Here is a 9,628-nt window from a genome sequence, read left to right as displayed (position 1 = left end):
TATGAACCCCAATGCCCCATGCTCTCCCTGGTTCTACTCTATCAGCTTTCCTGTGCTCTCATTCCAATCTCATGTTCCTCTTCTTTGATCCCACAGATGGAAACTTCAAGGCCAAGACACCATGTTCTCTAGCACCTGTGAAGACCCTCTTGGTTTCCCAACCCCACAGGGTACAACTGGTTGCCCACTTGAAGTGCTCTCTCCCTCCAGCCTCCCTGCCTCCCTTTCCCTCACCCCATCAGCCTTCCATGGGACCCTGCCCGCAAAGACCCAAACCTAGATCAATGCCACCATCTACTCTTTCTTTCCAATGACCACTGGTGGGAGGAAACATCACAGGGCAATGCTGCTTGGTGCCATTAACAATAATCTCCAAAAAATTTTAATAATCTCCAGTCACTGCTGGGCCTTTGCTGCTGCTTACCAAGTGTTTTCCTTGTCCTTGTACAGATCCCAGTAATTCTCCTCAGTGGCTATCCTAACCACACCTAACACTGTCCGTCTTCTTCATTCTCTACCCCTCACCCACATCGCTTTCAGCAGATGGCTTTGCCATATTTCTTCTCTCCGGAAAGGAGCCACTGGGTAGGATCCAATCACAAATGGCCACCCAGTGATAAATGTCACTTAAAGGTGAACCAGAAAAAGAACATCTGCTATTGGATTTTGAGAATAAGGATGACTGGTTGGTTTAGACAATGTCATTTCAGGGGCATGGTGCTGGAGAGCATATTGAGGTGGACTGGAGAATGTGAGGGTGATGAGAATCAGAAAGTGGACGTCAGCTCTCTCTCTCTCTCTCTCTCTCAAAAAAAAACCCCAAAACACTGGATGGTACATAGAAGGAGTTTGTGGGGCTGAGGTGGGAGAGATTTGGACATACTTACATAATTCAGAGAAAGAGCCAGTGAAGAGAGGGTGATTGATAATTTAAGAGACAGGAGGAATGATTAATGAAGTGTGGACGAGATGGATTCCCAAGCAAAGGAGGTAGGGCTAACCTTGGACGGGAAGAGGGATGCCTCTTTCTCTGAAAAGGGCAAGGAGTAAATCATCAATGCCGATGGTAAATAACTTTGTAGGTTTGGGGAGCTGCTTTTTTCCTGCGAAGTAGGGAAACCTTATTGCTAAGAGTGAGAGGGGAGGGGAAAAGAGAGTTGGGGGGAAAAGGAAAACATTTGTAGTACTGACAGAGCGCTGCGTTGGGAAGGGCTGACTAGAGGTAGGCTGAGGGATTTCTGGGCAGTATTGATCCTTGCTCCCAAGGGATAAGGAGATACCGAAGGGGTAAGTTTCCCTTAGTATCCTCCTTGTGCAGGCCTCTAACACAGCACTTGTTTACTTGTCTATGTCCTTGGAAAATACAGGAGACAAGGTTAGAGGGAAAAAAAAGAGAAAGAAGGTCTGACAAATATTAAATGAGAATCCCATAGTGAAAGGAAAGGGCAGAGGCATATATGAAAGAATGTTTGAGACTTTTCCAGGACTGATAAAAGACACCAAAGCAGAGATTAAAGAGGCCAAACAAATATAACAACAAACAAAAAAAGATATCCACACTTAGTCACATCAGAGTGAAACCTTTAGTGCTAATACCCCAAGGCCCAGATGGCTATGAGGGCCCTGAAAAGGCACCCAGCCCAGGTACCAGGGAAGGTTTCCTGGGGCACATGATGTGAGCTGAGTCCTAAACAATGAGTGAACGTCAGCCGGGTAAGAGAGGGGTTCAGGGATGGGAGATGAAGTGTAGGGAAGGGCACCAGGCAGAAGTCACTGTACAGCTCGAGAAGATTTAAACAACATGACTAATAAATTTGGTTTAAAGGATATATATATATATACACACACATATATACATGTACATATATATAATATTTATATAAAACACTGCATTCCACAAGCGTAGAATACATATTCTTTTCAAGCCCACATTGGAATATTTATTTATATAAACTAAACAAAAATTTTGTCACAAAGAAATCAAGAACTGAAATCATGCATAGCATATTCTTTGACCTTATTGGATTTAAATAGAAATAAAGAAAAGAGGATTATTAGAAAATACTGATGCCTCTAAAAAAACCTCTATGGGTCAAAAAATAATAATGGAAATTAGAGATATTTAAACCAAAAGATAATAAAAGACTTTATATTAAAACTTGTGAGGTTCAGCTACAGTCATGCTTACAGGGAAATTTATAGCCTTAAATAGAAAACTGGAAAAGAAGAACGGCTGAAATGTAATGATGTAAGCGTCTGTATCAAGAAAACTGACAGAGCTGAATTAACCGGAAGAATCGTAAGGAAGGAAATAAAGAATGTAAATAAATGTGGTAGGCTTTGGGGAAGGCTTGCTGTTGAATATTTTTTTTTTTTTTTGCGGTACGCGGGCCTCTCACTGTTGTGGCCTCTCCCGTTGCGGAGCACAGGCTCTGGACGCGCAGGCTCAGCGGCCATGGCTCACGGGCCCAGCCGCTCCACTTCTCGAATCACTTCTCGAGATCTTCCCGGACCGGGGCACGAACCCGTGTCCCCTGCATGGGCAGGCAGACTCTCAACCACTGCGCCACCAGGGAAGCCCCCTTGCTGTTGAATTTTAACTTGATACTCACACAAGGAGAACAAGGAAGGAGAATAGTGCTGATACAATGGGTCCATACACAACGCCCTGGATCAGCCCTTTCACGAACGCATTGGAAACTGAATTCTTATCTGGAATCAGAGGGAAGTGAGAGTAGTTTTTCTCCTAAGGCTGTAAATTCTGAGCCACTACTCTTTCCTCTGGCTCTGTGCCCAACCTCATCCTGGTCCCTAGGTGGTGTCGTTCTAGCCCAGCAACTAGACCCCTGTATACTTACCTGATATGAGGAAGTTGCTTGAAGTATGGATTCCATATTGGTCCTTCCCCTCACAGTGGAGGCCCATGGTTATTTCAGGCTCCCCGAGGAGGGTGATGGTGCTGTTGGCCCAAGGGGGCAATTATGCTAAAAGTCACCTGGAGGGTGTTATTCATGTTGTTCAGACCCATGGGAGCACCTCCCATCAACCACTGCACGGAGGGCGTGGGGATCCCATGGAAGGAACAGCTGCACTGCAGAGTCTTCTCCAAGGAGCAAGAAGAATAAAGCAGACTGGCGGGGGCTGTAGGGAAGCGGCGTCAAGGGTCAGCAAGCATCCTGACTTCTCTGCTTCCTCCAGGATGAACACCAAGGTCTGGTGAGTTTCCCATACTTTGTTGCTGGGAGAGGAGGGGCACTGTCCACTGGGAGATGACAACTGGAAACTGGTGTTTGGTCTCTCCTAGGTCCTGCCCTATGTGCTCTTCCCTCTGCTGATTTTAGTCTCTGTTCTTTTGCTATAATAAATCGTAACCAGGGGAGACTTCCCTGGTGGTGCAGTGGTTAAGAGTCTGCCTGTCAATGCAGGGGACACGGGTTCGAGCCCTGGTCCGGGAAGATCCCACATGCCGTGGAGCAACTCAGCCCGTGCGCCACAACTACAGGGCCTGTGCTCTAGAGCCTGCGAGCCACAACTACTGAGCCTGCGTGCCACAACTACTGAAGCCCGCGCACCTAGAGCCCGTGCTCTGCAACAAGAGAAGCCACTGCAATGAGAAGCCCGCGCACCGCAACGAAGAGTAGCCCCTGTTCGCTGCAACTAGAGAAAGTCTGTGCGCAGCAATGAAGACCCAACGCAGCCAAAATAAATAAATAATATATATTTATAAATAAATAAATAAATTGTAACCAGGAATAGAATAGTTCTGCTGAATTCTGTGAGTCCTTGTGAGTTACTGAACCTGAGGGTGGTCTTGAAGACTCCCAAACTGCACCAGCCCAACCTAGTCTGCTGGGTATTTTTTAGTTCTCTTGTTGTTGGTAGTAACTGTATCTTGTAACCTTGGTCATGTTGCATCATTTCTGTATCGTAGTTTCTCAAATCAGAAAAATGGGTACAGGGACTTCCCTGGTGGTTCAGTGGTTAAGAATCCTCCACCAATGCAGGGGACACGGGCTGGATCCCTGGTCCGGGAAGATCCCACATGCCGCGGAGCAACTAAGCCCGTGCGCCACAACTACTGAGACTACGCTCTAGAGTCCGTGAGCCACAACTACTGAGCCTGTGCTCTAGGGCCCGTGAGACACAACTACTGAGCCCATGCACCACAACTACTGAAGCCCGCGTGCCTAGAGCCCGTGCTCCGCAGCAACAGAAGCCACCGCAATGAGAAGCCCGTGCACCGCAACGAAGAGTAGCCCCCGCTCGCCGCAACTAGAGAAAGCCCGCGCGCGCAGCAACAAAGACCCAACGCAGCCTAAAATAAATAAATTTATTTTTAAAAAAAAGGAGAGAGAGAGATTAAGGACCCTGCCTGAGGTCATAGAGAAAAGAGTAACAGCATGAGGCCTGGACCCTGGCTTCCCACACATGAAGTCCAGTCCCCAACTCATCACATTGGGGATCTTGATACACTTGGTTCTGGGCCACCACGCTTTTTGTCTTCTCCAAGACTTGACAGCACCCACTGCACAGGTGATGATGTTGAGAGAGCAGATGTGGCTACATTGATAATTTGGGTTCTAGAGTGCCTGGGGCAGAGCATGAAAATGGAACTAGGAGTCAGAAGAGCTGGGCACTCCACTAGCTAAATTTCTAGTGACTTTGGCCAAGTTGCTTAATCTCCCAAAGCCTGTTTCCTCATCTGTGAAATGGGGACTATAATTCCTCAGGGAGTTGTTGGGTAGAGAAAATGGGACGCATGGTGGGTCACAATGGCAAGCACAGAAAATGCACATGGAAGATGTCTATTATGTATTATTTATCACGCACTTAATTCTTTAGGTCCTCACCTCTTCACCTGACCTCAGTCCAGCCCAGCTTCCACCCCCGCACCACACCCAATCCGGCACTTCCTTGGCTTTCTCAACCACCTCCTACCCGGCCTCTCATTCCACTTACCCAACCGTAACAGTGGTAGTACCATCAACACCAACAGGATCTCAGGGACAAGAGAGAATCAGGACCTATTATGCTGCTAACTCTTGATCTCAGATCCACATGTCCTGGAGGGCAGGATTTGGAATGCATCAGGAGAGGAGACGCAGTTAGAAGCAGAAGGTGGAGGTAGAAATAAATTCACTGTTTACTGGGTATTCTTATCTCTGCAATCACCCTTAAGGTCCATCCACCTGTGAATTAGGAGCCTCATGGGACCAGAGGCTGAGCAGCTTCAGGAACAGGGACAGGGAAGGTTCCCCGTGACTCTCTGTGGAGTCTCAAGACCATGTCTGCTTTCTTCTCTTTCCTCTAGCCTTCACTCCCAGCCCCTTCTCCCTTTAAAGGGTCTCAAATGCCAGGCTGAGGAGCTTGGGCTTTTTCGCAAGTCAATGGGGAAGTCGTGGAAATCATGGAAACGTTTTGAACGATGGTGGGGGGGCAGACAACAGGTGTGGATGTTATAAAGGTCTCTATGGTCTGCATTGAGGAGGAAGCAATAGTTCAAGAGAAAGATGATGTGGTCTGAGCTGGCCCAGTGGCTATGGGGGATGGAGAGGATGGGTTATATTTAAGAGACATTTGAGTGATAAAAGACATTTCTACGGCTGGCAAGATAAATTCCAAACTCCCTTGCCCTGCATCAAGGCTGTCCATGATTTGGGCTCACACTTGCCCTATCTCTGCTGCTCCCCTTTCTGCCATTCTTTGCAAGCTTAAGAGAAACAAGTATGTGTACATATATACCACATCTACTCCGTGCATTCCTACCTCTGTATGTTTACTTGGGCCACTCCCTTTTTCCTGGCATCCTTCTGCAACTCTCCCCTCTGCCCACATTCAAATCATACCTCTCTTTCTAGCCCAGGTCAAATGTAACTTCCTCCTGGTAGCCTTCCTGGATCCTCACAACCACAAAAAAGCCTCCTTTTTCAGACTTTCTTCAGCACTTATATATATATTCATCTCTTTTAGAGCAATGTCTCAGGCGGAACCCAAGAGTTGCCTGATATCTACCGTCTTGTATGTTCTTATTATTTCAAATTTGTTCAGGTGGTGAAGTTATCAGTTTAAAAAAAAAACCCTATTTCCCTTCCTCCTTTACATCTAGGGCTGGCCACTTGACAGAGTTCTGACCAATGAAGCAAGTACAAGAAGAATGCTATTAAATTATTATCACCAAATGGAAGTCTATTCAGCCATTACCCCATTTTTTGCCATCACAATTGAGCTCTGAAGGTCTGTTTTTTGCATATAATACTAGCTAATGAAATTTGAGAGCTCGATTTTTTAAAAAAAACTAAGTGTTCATGATAAAGGAAACGTGTCTGAGAAAGAATTGAAGATGTTTCCTTCCCCTGCAGCTATAAATCAAAAGATACGGTTTTGTGTTATAAAAAGGTTCAGGGAGTCTGATTTGATATTGTGCAAAACTGAGAATGTTTATAAGAACATAATTTATGTTCTCTGCAATATACAGTTTCATATGAATATTCAAGACTGGTACTGATTTGCTCTGTTCTCTGTTGATATAAGTCCGCCCTTGGAAGAACAATTCAAACAAAGCAGTCTTACGATACTCCAAAGACATTAGAAATTATTCCATGTCTTATGAAAATGATATCCAAATAAAATGGAATTCTGACCAGTGGTCTTACTTGATAATTTTTTGCTCTGGTAACAATAACATTGTAATTGACACCTCTGTTTCTTAAATTGTATACCTGTCTGTAGGACGGTACTGTTCTCTTCTCTCACGTGAACCATGCAAAAATAAAAACCACAGACTCTGCTGTTAGATTTATTATTACGCAAATATCTTGAGAGACTTGCTTACTTGAAATACCAAATGTCTGAGGCTACCTGCTGGAGTCTTTTGGGGAGTTCTGGTTTTCTGATATTAGCACCGCTACTTTCTTCTTGCTGCTTTTCTTCTTCTTTTTCCCTGGAATATAGATGTGATACTGGAAGTGGAGCAGCCATCTGGCGACCATGAGGAACCATGTAGATCAAAGCCACAGACTGAGGAAGTTATTGACAACAGTATAGGGATCCTTGTTCCCTGATAGCCTTGTGGAGCTGCTACACAAACCTGCACGGTCTACTGCACGCTTCTTCACTTGGTTACTGCTTTCGTTGGGAAACAGATGAAATACCCTACCAGGGAATCTATCCAAGAGTGAGCTCCTTGAGAAAAGGCCCTACATCAAATACATCTTTGTGTCCTCCCCAGTGCTTAGAAAGGTTCTCTTCTGAAAAATATATTCCTTATTATCCTTGTAATGTCTTTAGGATCTGTAGTTATAACTACTCTTTCATTCCTGGTACTCAAAATTTGTGTCTTCTCTCTTTTTCTCAGTCAGTTTCCTTAAGGTCTATCAATTTTATTGAGTTTTTTTTTTTTTTTAAAGAACAAGCTTTTGGTTTCAACCGATTTTTCTGTATCGCTTCTGTTTTTTTTTTTTTTTAATGAAAAAGCCACTTTATTGAAGATTTAGTTGTTTCCAATTCTGGAAGGTTAATTTTTTTTTAACATCTTTATTAGAGTATAGTTTCTTTACAATGGTGTGTTAGTTTCTGCTTTATAACAAAGTGAATCATTATACATATACATATATCTCTTCCCTCTTGCATGTCTTTCCCTCCCACCCTCCCTATCCCACCCCTCCAGGCGGTCACAAAGCACCTAGCTGATCTCCCTGTGCTATGCGGCTGCTTCCCACTAGCTATCTATTTTACGTTTGGTAGTGTATATATGTCCATGTCACTCTCTCACTTTGTCCCAGCTTACCCTTCCCCCTCCCTGTATCCTCAAGTCCATTCTCTAGTAGGTCTGCATCTTTATTCCCGTCTTGCCCCTAGGTTCTTCATGACCTTTTTTTTTTAGATTCCATATATATGTGTTAGCATACGGTATTTGTCTTTCTCTTTCTGACTTACTTCACTCTGTATGACAGACTCTGGGTCCATCCACCTCATTACAAGCAGCTCAATTTCGTTTCTTTTTATGGCTGAGTAATATTCCATTGTATATATGTGCCACATCCTTCTTTATCCATTCATCCGATGATGGGCACTTAGGTTGTTTCCATCTCCAGGCTATTGTAAATAGAGCTGCAATGAACATCTTGGTACATGACTCTTTTCGAATTATGGTTTTCTCAGGGTATATGCCCAGTAGTGGGATTTCTGGGTCGTACGGTAGTTCTATTTTTAGTTTTTTAAGGAACCTCCATACTGTTCTCCATAGTGGCTGTATCAATTTACATTCACACCAACAGTGCAAGAGGGTTCCCTTTCCTCTACACCCTCTCCAGCATTTATTGTTCGTAGATTTTTTGATGATGGCTATTCTGACCAGTGTGAGATGATACCTCATTGTAGTTTTGATTTGCATTTCTCTAATGATTAATGATGGTGAGCATTCTTTCATGTGTTTGTTGGCAGTCTGTAGTATATTTTCTTTGGAGAAATGTCTATTTAGGTCTTCTGCCCATTTTTGGACTGGGTTGTTATTTTTGTTTTTGATACTGAGCTGCATGAGCTGCTTGTAAATTTTGGAGATTAATCCTTCGTCAGTTGCTTCATTTGCAAATATTTTCTCCCATTCTGAGGGTTGTCTTTTCGTCTTGTTTATGGTTTCCTTTGCTGTGCAAAAGCTTTTAAGTTTCATTAGGTCCCATTTGTTTACTTTTGTTTTTATCTCCATTTCTCTAGGAGGTGGGTCAAAAAGAATCTTGCTGTGATTTATGTCATAGAGTGTTCTGCCTATGTTTTCCTCTAAGAGTTTGATGGTGTCTGGCCTTACATTTAGGTCTTTAATCCATTTTGAGTTTATTTTTGTGTATGGTGTTAGGGAGTGTTCTAATTTCATTCTTTTACATGTAGCTGTCCATTTTTCCTAGCACCACTTATTGAAGACGCTGTCTTTTCTCCACTGTATATTCTTGCCTCCGTTATCAAAGATAAGGTGACCATATGTGTGTGGGTTTATCTCTGGGCTTTCTATCCTGTTCCATTGATCTATATTTCTCTTTCTGTGCCAGTACCGTACTGTCTTGATTACTCTAGCTTTGTAGTATAGCCTGAAGTCATGGAGCCTGATTCCTCCAGCTCTGTTTCTCTTTCTCAAGATTGCTTTGGCTATTCAGGGTCTTTTGTGTTCCCATACAAATTGTGGATTTTTTGGTTCTAGTTCTGTGAAAAATGCCAGTGGTAGTTTGGTAGGGATTGCATTGAATCTGTAGATTGCTTTGGGTAGTAGAGTCATTTTCACAATGTTGATTCTTCCAATCCAAGAACATGGCATATCTCTCCATCTATTTATATCATCTTTAATTTCTTTCATCAGTGTCTTATAATTTTCTGCATACAGGTCTTTTGTCTCCTTTGGTAGGTTTATTCCTAGATATTTTATTCTTTTTGTTGCAGTGATAAATGGGAGTGTTTTCTTGATTTCACTTTCAGATTTTTCATCATTAGTGTATAGGAATGCAAGAGATTTCTGTGCATTAATTTTGTATCCTGCTAATTTACCAAATTCATTGATTAGCTCTAGTAGTTTTCTGGTAGCATCTTTAGGATTCTCTATGTATAGTATCATGTCATCTGCAAACAGTGACAGCTTTACTTG

At 43.4% G+C, this 9,628-nt stretch overlaps 1 protein-coding gene across 1 annotated transcript; it reads right to left on the bottom strand.

Moving 5' to 3' along the window:
• Positions 1 to 2,608: 2,608 nt before the first annotated feature.
• On the bottom strand, positions 2,609 to 4,984 carry SIGLECL1 (SIGLEC family like 1). The gene is given in 4 exon segments (XM_029236259.1): positions 2,609 to 2,712; positions 2,859 to 2,979; positions 2,981 to 3,141; positions 4,960 to 4,984. Coding segments are annotated over 4 exon segments (411 nt in total).
• Between the last annotated feature and the right edge of the window lie 4,644 nt (positions 4,985 to 9,628).

The sequence above is a fragment of the Monodon monoceros genome, unplaced genomic scaffold, assembly GCF_005190385.1.
Source record: "Monodon monoceros isolate NGI ecotype Baffin Bay Population unplaced genomic scaffold, NGI_Narwhal_1 Super_Scaffold_10, whole genome shotgun sequence".
In the NCBI taxonomy this organism is placed as follows: Eukaryota; Metazoa; Chordata; class Mammalia; order Artiodactyla; family Monodontidae; genus Monodon; species Monodon monoceros.
This window is presented reverse-complemented; position numbering and strand designations above follow the sequence as displayed.